Source organism: Kwoniella shivajii, chromosome 1 (genome assembly GCF_035658355.1).
Source record: "Kwoniella shivajii chromosome 1, complete sequence".
Classification (NCBI taxonomy): domain Eukaryota; kingdom Fungi; phylum Basidiomycota; class Tremellomycetes; order Tremellales; family Cryptococcaceae; genus Kwoniella; species Kwoniella shivajii.
In genome coordinates this window covers 1-20,066 of record NC_085908.1, presented here as the reverse complement: position 1 = coordinate 20,066, position 20,066 = coordinate 1, and the positions used below count along the sequence as shown (strand labels likewise).

Here is a 20,066-nt window from a genome sequence, read left to right as displayed (position 1 = left end):
CCTACAAGGCGTTGCATAAACATTCCAGTCCTTCTATCCACTGCAGGCCGATACGACCAACGCATTGTGACGGGAAAGTCAAGACGCACGTCAGGTAGAAATGCATCATTTGTCATAAAGTACTGAAAAACTTTTCTTCCTTCGTCCGTAATCTTCATAGCCATGGTAATCCTCAGGTGCTTCTCACCCTTTCTAGGCAACAACAGAATCAGAGTCTCGACGTGAGTAATTTTGATCGGCTGTGGCGATTATTGAGGGTGGCTTAGGGAGATGCTTTTGGAAGAGCAAGTATCGCTTGAGGAACCAAGGCGTCGAGACCTTGAGTTCATGCCAGAAGAATTCAGAAGTAGAAACAGAAAAGACCTCTGTAAGACATGGTCAGTGAAATTCATGACAGGAGATTGACAGACATACGATCGATCTCTTCGAGGGTCAACTGCTTGGTTTCACGGACGAAGGCGAAAATCATGAACCACGCAATGAGGTTCAAACCAGCGTAGAATCCGACTGCGACAAACATTCCATTAATACTTTTACCAGTTGAGATTGCATAGATGACCACTCACAAGCACCAGGGGAAGTCATGACCGATCTCATTCTCGGGAAAGTGATACTGAGAACACCAGCTATGTGTGGGGTTAGATATGCGTTGTCTTGAGTAGGGACCACAAAAAACTTACCAAAAAAGTTATTGATGAAGACAACCCACGACATTCCTTGTTCTCGTTGAATCGTCGGGAAGACTTCCGCCGAGTATTGGAAAGCGACTGGACCTTCACCAAGAGAATAACAGATGGTGAATAAATAAACGAATCTGCACACACTAGGTCAGCCTATGCAATAGACATAACGTATAAACAGGTGCTCACAGGACAACAGGTCCAATCTTCGAGGCTTGGGACCCAGTAGTTTTGAGCAGCGATAATCCACCAGCGAGAAGGAATATACACATGAGAGGGAAGGTCTATACGATGTTAGTGAGAGATACAATGCCTGCGGTGAAATGACTTACTATCAAACACAATCTTCTACGACCGACTGTGTCAATCATGAATAAAGTTGGAATGGTGAAAACAACCTGGATTGCACCGTAACCAAGAGACGCGTACAGCGCTTGCACGTCGGTGTAACCTACATCGGTGAAGATTGTAGAACTATAGAATGAGATGACTGAACGGTCGTCAGCAAAGCAATTTGTTATCGTTGAGACTCACTGTTGATACCACACATTTGTTGAGCAATCATGACGGTAGATGCAGCGTAATTAGCTCTTCTGATCCTTGGGATTCGGAAACAGTCCGCCATTCTTGTCCAGTAATTTGAGCCCGCTGCGACAGAAAGCTCTTCCTGATATATAACGTATGAGTAATAGTAATCTCTCGCTGAAATGATAGGATGCGCTCGGAGCTTTAAAAATGAATGGAATGCCTTGTCGTATTTGCCGTGCTTCATGAGCCATCGAGGTGACTCGGGGGTGAACCAGATTCCAAGCATTAAAATGAAGGCGGGAATGAAAGCGGAACCCAATTGAAGTCGCCATGCAATTCGCCCGGTATCCTTCACAATGACATTGGCGCAGAAACCCAGGAAAATACCTGTTTCAGACTTAGGTCAGCAAGGTTCAGCCAGTGAATCTGTAAGCTACGACATACCTGCAACTACCCATAACTGCCAGAACATAACTGTTGAGGCCTGTCAGCTGATTCACACTTTAACGTAAAAAAAGGCATAACGTACCTAAAGCGCCTCGGATACGTGCTGGGGCAAGTTCCGCAGAGAATATTGGAACAGTCGCGTTCTTGGCACCGATACCGATACCCATGACAAATCGGACTGCGAATAACGCTTGCCATGAATGGGTGAAACCGGAGGCGATTGGAGTGGCAGTGAGACAAGCAGCGGTAAGGAAGATTTCTCCCCGACGACCCAGATAGTGGTTGAGAGGATCAGTAATGAAAGCACCACTATTAGTGTGTCAGTCACAAAGTTCCATCGCACAATGTTGGCCAAAACTCACATGCAGCCGGCAGTCAAAAAAATTATCGCGTTGACAGCTCCAACAATCCATTCGTTTCGCCCTTCCCCAGTGATACCGAATTCAGCAGGGAATGAAAGATTCGCTCCATTGGAACCAGTTTGATCCCAACCTAGCAGGCACAGGTGAGCGGGCGGTAATTAAGTCATGGTCTCGCCACGTACCTTGAGTCGCCGCACCTATGGCGCATAAGGCGATTGAATACCAGAGCATTTTCGGCCCATGCCATTTATGATCCCTCTCATAGTCAAGAGCGGCGATTTCCTCGGTTGAAAGCTCTGGAATAGAACGGAAGTTTCCTTTATCTCGCGCCACAAGGGCGGCTCGTCCAAAGAGATCGGCATACTCTCCGAGGTTGTGGTTTTTGGCAAACTCCTGAGCGTCTTGTACTACTTTTTCTTTGGGTTCCCGCTGTTGTTCACTCATCTCAGTGTCATACAAGGCGAGATATAACATGTGACTTACCTTGAGAGGGTTGTGAATTACATGTATCGCTGATGAGGCAGCATCATGCTTCGCTTCTTTGTTGTGATGAGAGGCTACAGTCTGTGAACCTTTATTTGGAGCGGGATATCCGTTGCCCTCTATGAAAACGTCTTGAGCTTTAGGATCTTTCTCTGCCATATTGAAAAGACCGTTGATTCGTATGCGAAGAGACAAAACAGTGGGGCAAATTGGGTAGCACGAGATCGATGGAGGGGTATATATAATGTTGGGATGTCCAGATGGTTCCCCAGCGGGAACAACTGGGGGCGAACACAATATGCAGGATTTCCTGGCGAAGCTAGCCAAAAGCGGTTAGTGTTTTTACTTTGAGCTCTAGATGACGCAGGTGATTTTTCGAAGTGACCAATAAGATTCGTGGAGCATCCTCGGTTAACGAAGCAGCAAGCCGAATTAGCCGGCGGTCCGGGGCAGAAAGCGAGAAGAAGCTTGAATTCCGGCAGCACATGCTTATATGTTCTTTGTCATGAATAAAACCCTAAAACAGCCACTGATGTAACGATATTCTTCATCCCTCCTTGACATTCCCCGTGTTCACCCGTCGTTTGCGTGGGGAAATATCAAAGGTTGGAATGCGAAAGGGATCCACCTGAAGCGACTCTCAACTCCTGAAGAGGTAGACCCCGACTATGACTTTCGGTATCCCTGCAATGAGTGGTATAACAGGTGGTCTAGAACAGCCGAAACCACTGCTTAACCGATGGGACGTCAGGCGAGGGGACTTTTTCGGTGGATGAAATGCCATCGGGATTTGTTACCTAGGGAATGTGAACATTAATAATCTCGTCAGCTGTCACGTAACGGATATTGTGGTTCACCGCGTGTCGCGAACACCGAGGTCGTCTGGTTTTCTCATCAAATTTACAAGTAAACGCTGGTTTTCCTTGTGATCCTGCAACTCCTGAACCCGAGGTCGTGTGATTGGCTGTAGCGATGCTCGCTCAAGACAATTCGTGCATATGAGTATGTATCACGCGCATCTTCATAGTATTCACGGTCAAACGGACTGATCGTGATGGGCGCAAGTATCGAAGTCAGAACACGAGTGCGCGATCGCCTCAGGCGAGGAACGAATGCTCGTGTCAGCTTGACACAATAATTATGAGCCTCACGAGGCATACATTCTTGAGAATATGAGTATATAGGAGATTGAGGGACTTTCAAAGCAGAAAATAGCATACTTGGAAACAGAATTCCAAACCTCTATTCACAAAGACCGTTGCACTCGCCACCCAATCTGCATACCATCCCCCCACATAATAGTTTACGCTCTGCCATGATCTCGCAATCACAAATTGAGCTTCGCTCAAACTCTTTGGACTTGAACAGCAACATCCTCTTCCCCACGCTCCTTCTCATCAACATGATCCTCCTGTACCCGTTCTTCGGCATCGAGAATGTCCGCCGGAATCTGATCCGGAGTCGAATTAACCAATATAGTTGTAGGGACGACAGTCAAGCCCATTAGAGCAAAAGTGACGCAGAACCCGATCAAGGGACTAGTTTTGATCTTCGTATTCATGCCGTATGAGATAGCTTGACCCACAGCTTCTAAACATCTGAAAGCGGCACCATTCCTGACATTCGTTTGAGCATCTGTTGCGAAAGAAGATAACAGCCAGTACATGTAAGATTGAGATAATGGACCAGTAGTTTGAACGAAGAAATACGGTAGAAACGCAGAAGGGTATAAGGAATCAGCCCAATCGATCTTGCCAGGATTACTCTTGTTGAATTTGGTCTGCATGATAATAGTCCAAACGTAGACTGCTGTATTGAGGATCAAAACGGTGAATAACCCTATCTGAGCTGTTCGTCGCTGAGTGACTCCTTTCATGTCAAGTATGAATCCAAGACCGAAACAGCCAACGCTGTAAAAGACAAATCAGTCGTTTTCACCGGAAGAAGATGTATGATCTACCTACATGCAGAAGAATGGGGAAATAAGAGAAGAAAGAGCTCGGGCTCGAACGGAAAAGTAGGTAGCGAGGTAAGTAGACCATGTTCCACTAGACAGGACCCGTTAGTTTCCCACATCTTTCTATGTCCCAATAAAGGATGTCGTCTCACGAATAAAAGAAGGACCAGACTGCCCACACGATGGATAGAAGGATGAGTTTGGATGTGAAAGTGACCTTGATCAATTTGAACTCGTCCCTGGCGGGCAAACGCTTGGCAACACGGACTCTGGTGCCGTCTGACCTGACAACATTATGTAGAGGAGTAATGAGCCAAGCAAAAGGGAAGCTGGATATATAAAAAACGCATCAGTCTTTCAACTCCTCGCGGTCAAGCGAGTGACTTACGCAAGGCTTTCGATAATCATGAACGGATTGTATGTATCTGGCGTCACGCCTCCTGTCTGACCGGCAGTATGGTTTTTGGATAGGCTTACCGTGCCCTACAGTCAACATCTGATATTCAGAAGCGTGCTCAACGCAACATGTAGCTCACTTGATGGCTCCACCAATGAGTTGACCAAGATTTCGCGAGACGATCCAGAGTGCGAGATACTTTCCTCTAGCTCCACTAGGAGCTATAGTCATAATGGTTCCAGATTCGGCTACGTACCAACACCCACTCCCGGTTCCAGTAATGAAGGCAGCCAAAATCAGAAACTGCAATACGCAAGGCTGGTCAGTAATCGGTCTATGCTCATAACGCCAACGGCGATGTGAAAAGGAATACTTACCCACTGATTACCGAATTTACTGTTACAATAGTACGAGGCACCGCGCATAGGGAAGGACATAGCTCCGAAAACGAGAGCCCATTTCGTACCAATTCGGTTCACAAGCGGACCTCCAATGAAACAAGCTGGGCAATTGACAGTGAATCATGTGTCATCGTACTCTTTCAACGTGAACTTACTGATAGCTAAACACGTGTAACTGATGGCAGTACTGAATCGGAATACTCTTGGTCAGTGCCTGCAATACAGTCACGTAAAGGTACATTAACTTACGCGGTATTCGAAGTTTGGGGTGTTGCCAGTCCTCCTCCTATCAACGAGGGTGTGTGAGCACAGACGCATAATTGCGTTAAAGGCAATGAAGATGATTCTCCAGTCTTATAACTCACCACCTAAGCCTGCTAAAGCGTCGCCCATAGCAGGACCGCAAAATGCTTGAACACTCATCAACAACATTTGAGTAAGACTGTGCTGATGGATCCTTTTCCATCTGGGTACATCATTATGGTATGCTACCATGTCGATTTCATCTGCACCATCGACACGTTCATGCCCGATGTTTTTGATACGAAGTGCATCGTCATTGCCGCCCGCTCGAGTATTGGGAGGAGCTGTGTCAAGTTCAGCCATATTGAGTATCTATGGTGGTCAATTGGTTCCGGTATTTTGACGAAAGGCAATCGTTGAGTATCAGCAAAACAACGATTGCTGATATTTCTTTGAAAGGTCGCATCCTGGTTCAAATAATAGCTCTGTATCTTATAGTTCGTAACATAGTGCACCCAAGAGTATACCGCACAATATAGCGTGATCAAGGTCCAACGTTTGCGAAAGCGTGATTTACGCTTATCTATCTCACGCTATCGTCTTGCTGCGCACTCTGAAGCTACGGTACCTGAGAAGTCAGACATTTATAGAGAAAGTAGCTATCTTTTTTGTTCGATATGTGGAAACCCAAACACACTTTTCCGTGAAAACGGAACGCCTCCCCGTTGTTGCGGACTCTACTTAGCATTCCGCCTCAAGCCAAACCGCGGTCTTATCCGCGTCAGACTGCTTCATCACCAGGTGAACGATTGGAAATGCATCGAATTAAGAGAGCATCCTGATCCTGGACTTTAGATGTTGATTGTGGTACCTTTCTCTTGATAGGAGTGACCACTAACGGAAAACACTACTGGCTGTCAATACCGGATTTGACCGATTAAGGCTTTCGCGATATCAAATACATGCGCGAACATTGACGCGTGTGAAATTGAGGTTGATTGTGATTCGCAAACATCAATCTGTCATGCCAACTTTCAGGGGCATCCATTTTGATACGAGAATATTCTCCATCCATCTTCTTTCATCAAGCTAGTTCGATGCATCAAGTGAGGATTCAGGAGGATGGTGGCGTGAAAAACCTTGCAAGTTGTTATGAGATGGCATATTTGTATCAGTATATAAGCACCGGATTCGGCGGAAAGAATAATGTGCCTTTTGGTCTGTTCACTTCGTTTAGCTGCTTATGCACGAGCATGACACAAGTGTAGATGTAGGCGTTTGTTGTGATCGCTAGAATTGCTGCATATTTGACCCAGCCGCCGTTTTCACCGCATTTGACGCAATGCGTATCCTCGCTATCCCCGAACTGGTCACATTCGTTACAACACAACCACGGCTAGACCCTCATATGGCCGCAATGTTACCACCTTTCCAAGCTCCAATGACTCCCGGTTATAATTACCAATGAACTTGCTGACTGGTTCTGCAGCCAAGTCCGATGGAATCTCGTACGATACCTCCGCGTTCGTGAAGTTGAGCACTACCAACAATCGCTCCTCTTTGTACTCCTTGACATATGCGTAGACGCTTTCGTCATCCGGTGTCAAGTGGGTAAATGTGCCATAGATCTGACACGTCAGCGAGATCATTTTAGACATCACTCACGCAGCTGAGATGCTTCTTGCGAAATGCCAACATTGACTTCCAGAAAGTCAACACACTGTCTCTCTTGTCAGCCTGTTTGGCAACGTTCCAATCTATATAGTCATCATTGACCCGCATCCATGGCTTGGCATGAGAAAAGCCACTATTGGTGGAATTATCCCACTGCATTGGATTCCGACCATGGTCTCGTCCTTTGCGCTGTATACCATCCATCACATCGGTCATATCGGGATGATCTGTGTGTTGACGTATTCTACGAGCTGCGAGTTCTCTGGATATTAGCTGAGTAAAGCTCCTGATTACTTACTCTTTGTAGTATGTCTGACTGGCGATATCGACGTATTCCTCTATCGGCCAGCTCTTTGGGAGATTTGCCATTCCAATCTCTTCGCCTTGATACACATAAAGAGTTCCTGTGAGTGTACATTGCATTGTCGCGAGGAGTTTCGCCGTTGCAGATCGTGCTTCGGGCGTTTTGTCATTACCAAAACGAGAGACAGACCGCGCGACATCGTGATTCTGAATGGTATGGTCAACGACGTTGCGAGCATGCGACTCACTTCTAAGTAAATCGAGTTCCAGCCACCCCTTTCCTGCATCCCAGTCTGCCAACGAGACGTTATCTTCTTGAACTCGGTTAGCGGGTATTCACACGGGACTAGCTGTGGATATCCGTCTACTTCTTGCTGTTCGAACTATCACACGTCAGTGTGGTCATGCATTTGGACAACTTACCTGGAAAATCATTTGCAGCCTGATGGAAGTCAGCATTCTGAACTAGTCACATATATACATACTCCTTATTCTCGGGCAGAACATAAGGGACCAGAACATCGAAGTCGTGATGTGTGAATGGCTGATTGTCAGCGAGTAATTGGTTGATAGCTGCTTACTGTTTCCCCGACAGTGATACAATCCGGATCTATTTGAATCAGCCAAGTCACGTCATCTGAACTCACATTTCGAAAGGACCTCCCGGTTCATCTCTTGAAGGTATTCGTGCACTCGTGGCCTGTATGTTAACCAGAGCCTATTGAAAAGCGGACTCACCCGTTTGCACAGTGTTCATACGGCCACTGGTATGGCTCGTTGTCATCTCTGACGGTAGCATCAGGAAATCCAGGCGCTTTTGAGATCTAACGATTAGTGTTGCTATTGAAGATCTCAGCTCACCAAGTTGATGACATCCATCCTGAATCCATCACATCCACGCTCTAACCACCATCCCATAATTTCCTTGTACACCGCTTGACGCACAGCTTTGTTCTCCCAGTTGAGATCCGGTTGTTCCTTACAGTAAAGACTAGGCGTCAGACAGATCCACAAGCGTACACTCACTGTAGATAATACTCCTGCGACCCTTCATCCCATTCCCACGCACTGCCATTGGAGAACTCTTCCCTCCAGTTATTTGGCGGAAGCCGTTTGCCGTCTTCAGACCACTTTGGAGGTTGCCAAATGTAAAAGTCACGAAATGGATTGTTCTCCTTGCCATTCCTAGAATCAATAAACCATTTGTGCTGGTCGCTGGTGTGATTAACGACCAAGTCCATGACTAGCTTCATATCTCGCCTGTGCATCTCTGCTATCAGTCGGTCTACATCCTCGAGAGTACCGAATTGAGGATGAATATCTTGGTAATCTGATATATCGTACCCATTATCGATGAAGGGAGATTGATACACTGGAGAGAGCCAGACCACGTCCTGAAGATCAGCAGCAGGTTCATAGATATTGACTCACTACTCCAAGATCCTTCAGGTAATCTAACTTCGAGATCATGCCTGGTATATCTCCGATACCATCTCCATTCGAGTCGCAGAAGGAAGCAGGGTACACCTGATAGATGCAGCACTCTTTGAAGTATGCTCTTTGCTGGAATGTGCTGAGCTGTTTGACAGGTATCGACATCTTGCTGACGTGTATACTGCGCGTCTTTCTTGCTCAACTTGTTTTGTTTTATCGAACTGGAGATCTTGAACTATTTCAGGTAGCCGGATGACATTTTGAGGTCTCCGCTGTTGAATTTCCTTCCGCACGACGACGTCACCCTATCTCGGGCCGTCGCGATGTCCCGACGGGATGAGCCGACATCCTTCCCGTAATCAAGTCGTATTCAGTTCCACAATAATTATATATAGCTCAAGGCAACCTTATGTTCTGTTTACTCGCTGTGCATACGATACTTAAGTAGCTACTCCTCTCAATTGCACTGACGATGGACCACAAATCTAATGCTCACGATGACGAGAAGCATGTCAATCAGTCTCAAGTGTCCGAAAAGGAGATAGCCGATGAGGCTCGGATCGCGACGACCAAGGAACACGGTCTGACCGTCCGACAAGGTCTCAAAGCTTACCGTAAAGCTATAGGATGGAGTATACTCCTCTCTTCCGCTGTCATCATGGAAGGTTACGATACAATCCTGGTGAGTGATTGTCCTGGAGAGTGTAGCTTATGTTGTAGATTGGATCCTATCTCGGGTTTGAATCCTTTAACAACACTTTCGGCAATCAAGTTGTTGATGGCGTACCTTCGATTACAGCTCCATGGCAAGCTGCCGGTGAGTCTGGAGGTCTATTAAACATAGCTGATCATTAGTGACGAACGGTGCCTACATTGGCGAAATACTCGGCTTGCAGCTCACTGGTTACTTGGTCAATATGTATGGCAACAAGAAGGTCATGACCGGGGCTACCATGATGATGATTGCCTTTGTGAGTATACATTCCGAATATATCTCGCTGATCAAGCAGATCTTTATTTCTTTCTTCGGCAAATCTTTACCTCTTCAGCTCGTGGGCCAAATACTATGTGGTATCCCATGGGGGGTCTATCAAACTGTCACTACTGTTTACGCTTCTGAAGTCCTTCCTGTCAATTTACGTGGATATCTCACTAGGTATGTTTCACCCCCGATGATAGCGCTGATACCGTAGTTACGTCAACTTGTGCTGGGTCATCGGCCAGTTCATTGCTTCTGGTGTCCTTGTCGGCGTTCAACCTCGAACTGACCAATGGGGATGGAGGTGGGTGTGGTCACGTTTTCCAGTGTGTTCTTGCTGAAGTTTCATGTAGAATCCCATTCGCAATTCAATGGGTCTGGCCAATTCCCATCATCTTTGTCTGCCTGTTCTGTCCAGAGTCACCCACTTGGTGTAAGTCCCCTTTGCAGCGTCGCACATGCCACGCTGACATAACATAGTGGTTGAGCACGAGCGAGAACTCGAAGCAGAGAAGGCTGTCAGTCGTCTACAATCATCCTCCTCAGCTCATAACATCCCTTCTCCTCGTGAGACTGTGGCTCTGTTATCTCAGACAAACATGATCGAAAAGCGTCTTACGCTTGGTGCTGGTTATCTTGAATGTTTCCGGGGAACCAACCGTCGTCGTACCGAAATCGCTGTCGGTACATGGGTGACGCAGCAAATGTGTGGACCCGGTGAGTGTTACTCGTCTTTCTCGAACGCAAGACCAAGCTGCTGACATCTCTCCGTAGTCCTGCAAACCTATGCAATCGTGAGTGAAAGATCTATCTAATGCGATTGAGGATACCATTGATCGACCACTTATTCTAGTACTTCTTCGAGCAAGCCGGCTTGCCAGCGAGTCAAGCATTCAATATGGGACTGGGATTGGTGAGCAAATCTTCGACAAGACATCGCTGACGACGTAGTACGCCATCGCTTTTGTCGGTACTGTCTTATCGTGGCCAATGATCAATATGTTTGGACGTCGAACTATCTTCCTCGGGGGTCTTGCGGGGATATTTGTCTCCCTTCTCATCGTTGGCTTCATCAGCTGGGGACCAGCGTCATCGACATCGGTGTCATGGGCCATTGGCGCCTTCTTGCTCATATTCACTTTCATTTACGACTCCACCGTTGGACCTTTAACCTGTAAGTCCTGTATCTATGCGGCCTGTGACTAGTCGCTGATGTAAAATAGACGTGATTGTTCCCGAGGCTCCCTCCTCTAGGCTGCGCCACAAGACCATTGTCATTGCGCGTAATATGTACAACATCACTTGTATTTGGACCGGTGTCATCACGCCGTATATGCTCAATACAACTGCGTGGAACTGGGGGTGAGTGTTTTCACGCAATACCGATCACTGACGCCACATAGAGCAAAGGCAGGTTTTTTCTGGGCAGGCTGTACGGCTCTTTGCTTCGTTTGGGCTTTCTTCCGTATTCCAGAAACGAAAGGGTTCACATTCGCCGAGATCGATCTTCTGTTCGAAGAAGGTGTATCCGCGAGAAAGTTCTCGAAGACAAGGGCTGAGATCGCGAAAGCATCCGGTGTTTCCCACGAAGTGAGGCAGTAGAGGTCATCGGTTAGGAGTCCAAGGGGAGTTGAGACTGTTTGTATGGGTGAAGATCTCTTCGTATAGGAGATTTACGCTACCGGTGATTGTAGACCTCAGTATATGCATTGGAGCCATTTCCTGTCATATTTCTTCCGAATACAAAGGCGGACCAGCAGTAGTCCTTAGTGATATCAACACTACACCTTATCCAAGTAGTGTAGTTTCATCATCCTGTCGCACGTTTCGATTCATCCTCGTGGCGAATCATAATGCTAGTCCCCATTTCACTGATCCTAATCGAGTGAGGCAATATCTCAAGATGATTTCAGGCAATATAATCCAGAACGCACTGCGCAGGTCGAACGTGCAGTGATTACAACGTCGCAGTAGGCTTTGTCGCTCATAAGGAGCGGACAATGACGTTCTGAAGAGATTGATGGACATAGAACGCCTGAAATGATCCATATAGGTATTCAAGCTACAGATATGTGACTGATGAACGAACAGATAAGCCCGATGCATACATATTCGCACGTACCGGCGATACAGCTCTGACATTGTAAGCCGTAATCTAAGTCTTTCTCACCGAGACGTTATTGGTACTTACAGTATACGCACGCAGAGTCGCGTGCCTCTGAAATTACAGCGTTGAACTAGTAGCACGAGTGACAGATTGTCGGCTCGGTCCGGGCAGCAGGCGAGGCGGCGGACGATCCCGGTACGCTCCGCGAAGGTAGCAGGTCATCGACTTCGTCAGATTGTGTCAAATTAGGAGCACGGTTTATACCAAATGAATTTCTGCATATCAAGTCATAATAGACCGCTCAAATTTCGAGTTCATTCTCAGTAAAGTCTACCATTGCACGAAAAGTCCCTTCAATTCACCCTCAATGTCACCCGTCCGCGTCGAGGAGCAGTCACCTACATGCCTCCTGTACCGTGATCTTCACGGCAAGAAACCAGAAACCGTAGTGGAAGCGAAGGGATCATATCTTTATCTTGACGATGGGCGAAGAATTCTCGATGCTTGCGCTGGTGCTGCTGTGGCATCCATAGGTCACGGTGATCAGCGTGTGATCCGAGCTGTGGGCTCTCAGATGGCCACACTATCCTATCATCACACTTCTCGATTAACGAATCCGGCGGCGGAAACACTCGGGCAGAATCTTGTTGGCCACCGTCCAGGTGGTTTATCTCATGCGATATTCCTGTCCTCTGGATCTGAGGCGAACGAGAGTGCTATCAAGCTGGCACGACAGTACTTCGTAGAGATGGGACAGGTAGACAGGATACACATCATCAGCCGCAACAATTCGTATCATGGGAATAGCATCGGTTGTGTTTCGTTGACGGGTATACCAGTGAGTTACCGTGTGTAGTCTGATCCAAATGTTCGTCATAGCTCACGGAGTACAGAGTCGACGTCGCTATTTTGAGCCGATCCTCATGCAGCACACATCCCGCGTCTCACCGTGCTATCCATACCGTTACAAAGCAGATCAAGAAACAGATGAGTCTTACGCTGAAAGGTTAGCGGATGAACTGGAAACTGAAATTCTGCGCGTTGGTCCGAGAAAGGTCGCCGCCTTTTTCGCTGAAACCGGTGAGTCCAGGTCTCCAGAATAGTTTTTGCAGCGATTAACGGATAATAGTGGGTGGTGCTGCCGCGGGCAATCTCACTCCGGTTCCGGGGTACTTTAAGGCAATTCGGAGAGTGTGTGACAAATACGGTGTACTCCTCGTGTTGGACGAAATCATGTGCGGAATGGGAAGAACTGGGAAAATGCATGCGTGGGAATGGGAAGGTGCGTTTATGCGTCACGACACATTGCTAACTTTCCAGGTATTGTGCCAGACATACAGACCGTGGGGAAGGGACTCAACGGTGGCTATCAAGCTCTTTCAGCTGTCCTTATGCAACAGCATGTAGTTGACGGCTTGAAACGGGGGTCTGGTGCATTCGCCAATGGTCAAACCTTCCAGTGCCATCCCGCTGCGGCGGCGGCCGGAGTTGCAATCCTCTCAATCTTTGAGAGTGATGACATAGTGGCGGTCTGTGCGAAGCGGGGAGCAGAAGTGAGTGAGATCGTTACAGAAGTAGCTGACAGTTGCAGTTGAAACGTTGCCTCATTGAGGAACTAGGAAACCATCCCAATGTGGGAGAAATACGAGGTCGGGGATTGTTTTTGTCCATCGAGTTTGTCAAGAACAAGCAAACCAAGGAGACATTCTCCAAAGATTTACCTCTGGCTTCCAAACTGGATAACGCGATATTCGCCCGTGGTGTGTCGATTTATTCAGGATTTGGTAAAGGAACAGCCGATGGCGTCGTGGGCGATCATATCTTGTTCTCACCGCCCTTGAACATCTCGTCTGCGGAAATCGCGGAGCTCGTCGAGGCCGTCAGATATGGAGTAGAGGAGGTGTTCGCCTCGGCAGATGTACAGAGGGAGTTAATGACTTGATCGTGTGGATGTGAAGATCTATACATGCAAGGTTGTTCTTATTATGACGTGCACATTTGGGTCGCGAATTCTTTGCATCCGAGACGTCATAAATGCATACTAGTGACAAGACATGCCTATTATCGGACGGGATAAGGAGGATCGCGTAATTTGAATGAACGTTGTAATTGGATCCCGTGCGTTGTTGCTACCCAATGTATCGGTATCAGAAAGAAAGATGGTTCGTGCAAAATGAAGCAAGCAAACCTACATCGGACGTGAATGTAGAGGAGAATGCACTTCATACATCTCATACCTTATCAACGTATGAAATGATTTACGAAGTCTGCGCCTAATCCCACCTTTTCAAAATGAGCTCTAGCCAGATCAATCTTCGAGAACACATCCTCCACAGCTTCTGGTTTTCCCATTGGATCTACATAAATATATGCGCCAGTTACATGAAACATGGTGATCATCTCTTCCACACCTTCCGGCACCTCTAACGTGTGGATATCTCCGGGAGGCTCAAAAGCATAAGATCCTTCTTCTGCCCACCAATCATGTTCCAGGTAGTGCCATCGACCCTTGAGCGTTGTTGCATGTACAGGTCCGGCATGACGATGTCGCGATAAAATCCCGGACTTTCTGACTCGCAGGAGATTGACGAAATAGCCTTGGGATGTATTGAACAGCAGGGGACGAAACCAGACGTCTTTAGCTTGCGGTACCCAGAGACGCTCATCGGTATTGTTCATATCAAGGACGTTTAGGTGAACCAGATCTTCAGGGACAGCGTAGAGAGGTGGACCTTGATAAGCCACTGCTGATGTATCGGTGGGACGTGTCATAGTTGATTGTGTATTCTGTGATCCTTCGTTGAACAGTTTTGGCAGTGCTCGTTTCATACAATCGAATTTATAGCTGGATCATTGGTGGCAATTAGATACATCGGTTGCGTATATATCAACGGATTGTGGCTGTGGAGCACCAGATACGTTTCGGAATCAGCCGATACTCTAGAGATATACAACTGTGGAGCATCGGTCGATTCCGTATATGGATCGGTCCGAGTTCATTTTGCTAATCTTTATTAGGGATAACCCGATCAAGCTTTTCTTTCCTTCGCTCATCTTTTTCATCCCATTCCATGTTACCAATATGAGCAGCTCCGGTCCAGTCCGAAGGACTGTTCACGCCTGCGTCCAGTGCCGGTCTAGGTGAGTGCCGTGAACCTGGTTTCAACACTGACAAATCGAAGAAAACAGAAGTGCGGAGGAGTTACAAGCCAGGCCACGTGTGTAGCATGTCAGAACCGACGGGTCGCTTGTTCTTTCCTGGATGAGGCAAGAGATCCACGATACAATCCATATCTAAGAATACAGAGCACTCCTGAAATCTCACCCCAACATGAACGCGAGATTACGTCAGTCAGACGCTCGCAAAATGAAACTCGTTCACAGGATTCACAGGATATACCAAATGAGTGAGACGACATTCGAACAAATTGAGCTAATGACCCACTAGGTTGCAACGCTTGAGAGATGAACTGGACATGCTACGGACTGGTATGGCCCCCCGATCAGGCGGCACCCCGCAGGATGTTGTCCAACCGGTCGTGGAAGATTCAACCGGGTATATCCAACCATCAGACATTGATAATGCGCCTGTCCCCATACTCAACCCATCTCCAATATATTTTGACATGTACGTATGATAACTCCAGACACTCTGTTGATATGTTAGATCTGCAATACCCGATGTCGACGCTTCGCAAGCTTTGACATCTCTCTCTGCCAATACTCACACCTCACCCGATGCCGCTTTCAATGGCCCAATGAAAGTACTTCAAGATCTTGGAGCCGACGATATGTATGAGACAGAAAATTACGATCCGATTACACGAAGCATTCTGACCCTGGGTGAAGCGACTATTGCTTTCAGACTGTGAGTTTTCAAGCGCAGATGTCTCTGACATCAAGATTTTTCAACAAGTGTCACCTCAACGCACCATTCTTGGATCTCGAGTATGATTCAGACTTGTCATCAGTTCGTTCACGCAACGCTGCTTTGTTTTTAAACATTATTGTGGTCGGCGCACGGTTCTGGTCACATTCTTCAAAGTAAGTGATAATGTCTTCTATGTGCTAATGATTCAGAACCGATTCTTGGTTACACCCTCGCTACTCAAGACTCGTTATCCTGCTGGATCAGGAGATGTCCCGGTTGACTTTGCGTCCAAGGCCTTCCGATTCTTGCTTGGAGACTGTTCAAGCTTGGATGATATACTCACATTGGATGCCGGTCGATGCTCTAACCACCCAGAGTGGAACACAATATCGATCCAGGTTTACGGAGTCGAGTGTCTGGCAGTGTTTGGGACTGGCAATGCGTTGGGCTACTCTTCTTGGCTTGGATCAGACTGCACATCTACAGTTTGGAGACTCGAATGTCACACCTAGCGCGCAGGAGGTCAGAAATTACAGGACAATGCTATACTTGACAGAGAGTGACCATTAGTAAGTCCACTGTAAGCACCAACTGCTGACAAAAAAGCCTTGCGTTATCCGCTAGGAGACCTCCAACCCTTCTTCCAACTGCGATTGGAAATGTTGTACCACGTTTTCTTCAAGGCAATTGGGCACGTCCTACCGATGCCCGCCTCGGGTCTCTGATCAGTGTCGTCCAAGCAGCATACGTGATGGGGAGCCGGGCAGAAAGTGTAGAGAGTTTAGAAGCTTTCAATGAGGATGTGAACGCGGTCGAACAGAAATTTGTTTCAGAATCTTCCTCCATGAATCCATCTCATGATAAAATGGGACAACACTTCCCGTTCAGTGAGTCCCTCGGCATGTATTTCACTGACGGCTTTAGCTTCATTGCGATGGTATCGTCTGGCTTTTGCAAGTACCCTTCTTCCTCCTCCGAGTGAATGGAGAAATGCAGGCGAAACACTTCGGCTTAGCGTTGATTGGGCAAGTCAGCTGCTTTACCATTTGTCTTCTTCAACACCGATGACTTCAGTACATCTCGGTCCAGGATCGATAGACACAGCCCTGGAGCCTGACGAGAATCTCGTAAAGCTGCTGTCTTTTGCTATAGATCAATACTTTGTCGTCATGTAAGTTGTGCCTCTAGGATCGTGACTGACGACATAGAGCATATACGGCTTCTTTTTTGGTCCTGGCTTGGCAGAATGGTGCAATAGACAGTAAGTGATCCGAGTGATTTCGAGCTGACTTTAGACCAACTGCAATTAATTAACTCCCAATTCAATAACCACCACGTGCCCACCAATACTCTTTCGTCTACTCTATATCGCCTTGTAGACCTTGCCTCACGCACACTCAGGCAGTGTGCTCCAACTCATGGTCATCCGGCCTCACGCTATACCGACTTCCTGGCTGGTATGGCTAACCTCGTCGCAGCCGGCTCAGCCTCAAAACCTCTGGGTCAGGCTGAAAATAGCGGCATGCTGAACACCGGAGCGTCTGCGCTAGATCAAGACTGGTTGAATTTGTGGCAAAGCGCCGGGTTGGAGCAGGATTGGTTATTTGGGCAAATAGATGGAATGTGATGCATTACGTGGTGGAATCTCTGTCAGCTCTGATTTTATACAATGTCCGTGCATCCTACAAGACGTCAGTCATGAACCATATGAATACCTATAGATGATGGGGTTACTCACTTTCAAAATATCCAGATCTACATCGACAATTGCTAATTCTACGTTTTCATTCTGACACCCTCCAACTTTCCCTTTCAGTGGCATCCAGACACTCGACCCGCCTATGTAGCCATCCTTAGCCAGACCTCCTGCGTTGCACATGATCCAGACCGTTTCGGTCTCAAAGGCACGAGCGTAGGAAAGGCTCGAAAGGATTTCGGTCTCATATCTGGGTGGATTGGCGTGATGTTTGTCAATCGTTCTGCCATTGTCAGCTTTATCCCTGTTTGGGCACTCACGGAGAGCTGTCATAGCCTATCCAATAGGTAGGTGCAAATACAATATCCGCTCCCAGATCAGATAGCGCTTGACCCGAACTTGGGTGGGAGACATCCCAGCCTGATTATCAGCGACGACGACGCATCTATCAAACTCACATATCAAAAATCCACATCGACCCCATTTGGTCTCAAATACGCGATGTCCCGCTTGCCCAGGTGTCAAATAGTCCCTATACAATTAGCTTCCTTTCATCCGAGATAGACTCACCTCTCAGGATGCCATAGGTTCCGTTTCACAAACTCATCAAGCACTTTACCAGTCCCAGCTTCAATGTAAAATGCTGTGTTGTGCAGTTTTGGCGAATGGTTTTGACCCGGGTTGGCTTTCACGTATTGTCGCCATTGTTCCATATCCGGTTTGCTGGAGCTGGACAACATCAGATGGGTGAAAGGCGAGGTTGAAGGTAAATCTTCGCATACACAGTGTACGATAGTCCCGACAATTGAAACGTTGAACCCTTGTGCCAGATGTGAAAGGTATTCCGTGAGATGCTTGGAAGGATAGGCAAGATACTACATGTGAGCCACATGACCTCCCAAGCGATGCTCACCTGCCTGCCATTATCCACCAAACCTTGCAGAAAGTATTCGGGGAACACCACAACATCTGCGTGTTCAGCAGCAGCTTTTTCTACCCACCTCTTGGTCTCAAGCAGATTCCTCTCTAACACCTCAAAGATGTCATCGCCTTCGATTGCTAGAGCTACAGGAGCTACCACTGGACATATCTGCGCTAGAGCGATGCGCATACTGGACATTGCAAAGTCGTTGTCATATTCAAAGCGAGAAGTTCTGGCAAAAGGCAGGTTTTTATATCGTAAAGAAGCGTCATCAAATATCGGATCGGCCCGTGTGTGTACGAGTTCGAGAGCTTGTATTTGATCCCGCTGTATGTAAGATGGAACACCCGGGATGTCATTTCCACGTTATTCAGGTTAATGCATGGGGATGACATGAACTTCTATATCTATAAAGTCTATTCTTTCAATACAATTCGCGACGCTTTCGACTTACTGGATGTATAGTCACTACACCACCCTGCCTGCCTCTCTGTCTTCGTTGCTGCCCGAAGCGCCTTGTTCCTTCTCCCCATGCACCCTCCTTGACGTTACCAACTTGGTAGCTCTCATTGCTTCCGACTTGCGGATTCCAAAGTCATCTGCGAACAGCTTGGAGATTTCGTCGACGGATATACCCTCTAAATCAATTGGCTTCAGTAACTCAACAGGGTCGATCAGGATACAACTCACTGGATTCCGGGTAACAATTCATCACAAAGACGTAACCAACTACACTGAATCCCAAATACAAACAGAAGGTTCCAGTGGGGGTAATTGTCTCTAACTGTGAAAGATACGACACCGACACAATCAGGTTGGCGACCCATACCGCAACTGTCGATATGGCTGAGCCTGCTGCGCGGATCTCCAGAGCCAAAAATTCCGATTGATACCAGCCGAGATAGCTATAACACATTCCGTACCCAATCACAAAGAGGACGATTCCACCAATCAGCGTGCCGGCCAACGCACGCGAATAGTCATAACCAGACACGAGGAGATGATTGGTCGAAGCGGTCATATCTAATTCCTCCCGTCAGCTGATATCGGCAAATGACAGCATTGAACATCTTACACCACGCTGCAACCGCAGCCCATACCAACCCAGCCATCATCACAGGAGCAAATATGAGAACAAGGCGTCTTCGGCCAACACGATCGACTATCGACATACCGATGAACTGTCGACGTTTTAGTATCGTTTCCATGATACCTTTAGTACACTTACCACCATGATTGCCTTTATGCCAGACGGTATGAGACCTTATAGGGAGGTCCCCTCTTGGGGTTTTGCCCTTAGAGGTTGAATTTTACCAATCTGAAAGATCCGGCAGATAGCTGCTGAAGATATAAGAAAACCCCAGGAAAAACATCCTGGAAAGGTTGGATATTGCCCAAGTTATTCAACTTTCAATCCAAGAGGTCAAGATCTCAACTGGTCAAAAATAGGGGTTAGGGGGTTAGGGGTTAGGGGTTAGGGGTTAGGGGTTAGGGGGTTAGGGGGTTAGGGGGTTAGGGGGTTAGGGGGTTAGGGGGTTAGGGGGTTAGGGGGTTAGGGGGTTAGGGGGTTAGGGGGTTAGGG

At 47.3% G+C, this 20,066-nt stretch overlaps 6 protein-coding genes across 6 annotated transcripts; 2 read left to right on the top strand and 4 right to left on the bottom strand.

Annotated features, from left to right (window-relative positions):
• Positions 1-192: 192 nt before the first annotated feature.
• IL334_000006 (uncharacterized protein) lies at positions 193-2,659 on the bottom strand (the record flags this gene model as incomplete). Its single annotated transcript, XM_062931792.1, has 12 exons — positions 193-365; positions 415-507; positions 567-626; positions 681-814; positions 870-964; positions 1,013-1,170; positions 1,215-1,595; positions 1,653-1,682; positions 1,738-1,964; positions 2,018-2,147; positions 2,200-2,446; positions 2,501-2,659. 12 exons carry the CDS (start codon positions 2,657-2,659, stop codon positions 193-195), a joined length of 1,887 nt encoding a protein of 628 aa, XP_062787843.1.
• A 1,186-nt stretch (positions 2,660-3,845) lies between these two features.
• IL334_000005 (uncharacterized protein) lies at positions 3,846-5,861 on the bottom strand (the record flags this gene model as incomplete). The annotated part of the gene is made up of 9 exons (XM_062931791.1): positions 3,846-4,410; positions 4,465-4,548; positions 4,610-4,786; positions 4,846-4,929; positions 4,994-5,157; positions 5,232-5,356; positions 5,411-5,442; positions 5,505-5,541; positions 5,621-5,861. 9 exons carry the CDS (start codon positions 5,859-5,861, stop codon positions 3,846-3,848), a joined length of 1,509 nt encoding a protein of 502 aa, XP_062787842.1.
• A 3,520-nt stretch (positions 5,862-9,381) lies between these two features.
• Positions 9,382-11,254, top strand: IL334_000004 (uncharacterized protein; the record flags this gene model as incomplete). The annotated part of the gene is made up of 9 exons (XM_062931790.1): positions 9,382-9,591; positions 9,709-9,726; positions 9,806-9,880; positions 10,134-10,192; positions 10,242-10,321; positions 10,369-10,605; positions 10,663-10,682; positions 10,840-11,062; positions 11,112-11,254. 9 exons carry the CDS (start codon positions 9,382-9,384, stop codon positions 11,252-11,254), a joined length of 1,065 nt encoding a protein of 354 aa, XP_062787841.1.
• Positions 11,255-12,362: 1,108 nt separating this feature from the next.
• IL334_000003 (uncharacterized protein) lies at positions 12,363-13,937 on the top strand (the record flags this gene model as incomplete). The annotated part of the gene is made up of 5 exons (XM_062931789.1): positions 12,363-12,833; positions 12,889-13,075; positions 13,125-13,277; positions 13,328-13,548; positions 13,680-13,937. 5 exons carry the CDS (start codon positions 12,363-12,365, stop codon positions 13,935-13,937), a joined length of 1,290 nt encoding a protein of 429 aa, XP_062787840.1.
• Positions 13,938-14,236: 299 nt separating this feature from the next.
• Positions 14,237-14,767, bottom strand: IL334_000002 (uncharacterized protein; the record flags this gene model as incomplete). The annotated part of the gene is made up of 1 exon (XM_062931788.1): positions 14,237-14,767. The coding sequence occupies one exon, from the start codon at positions 14,765-14,767 to the stop codon at positions 14,237-14,239; it is 531 nt and encodes a 176-aa protein (XP_062787839.1).
• Positions 14,768-17,497: 2,730 nt separating this feature from the next.
• Positions 17,498-18,682, bottom strand: IL334_000001 (uncharacterized protein; the record flags this gene model as incomplete). The annotated part of the gene is made up of 4 exons (XM_062931787.1): positions 17,498-17,548; positions 17,605-17,845; positions 18,133-18,416; positions 18,476-18,682. 4 exons carry the CDS (start codon positions 18,680-18,682, stop codon positions 17,498-17,500), a joined length of 783 nt encoding a protein of 260 aa, XP_062787838.1.
• Between the last annotated feature and the right edge of the window lie 1,384 nt (positions 18,683-20,066).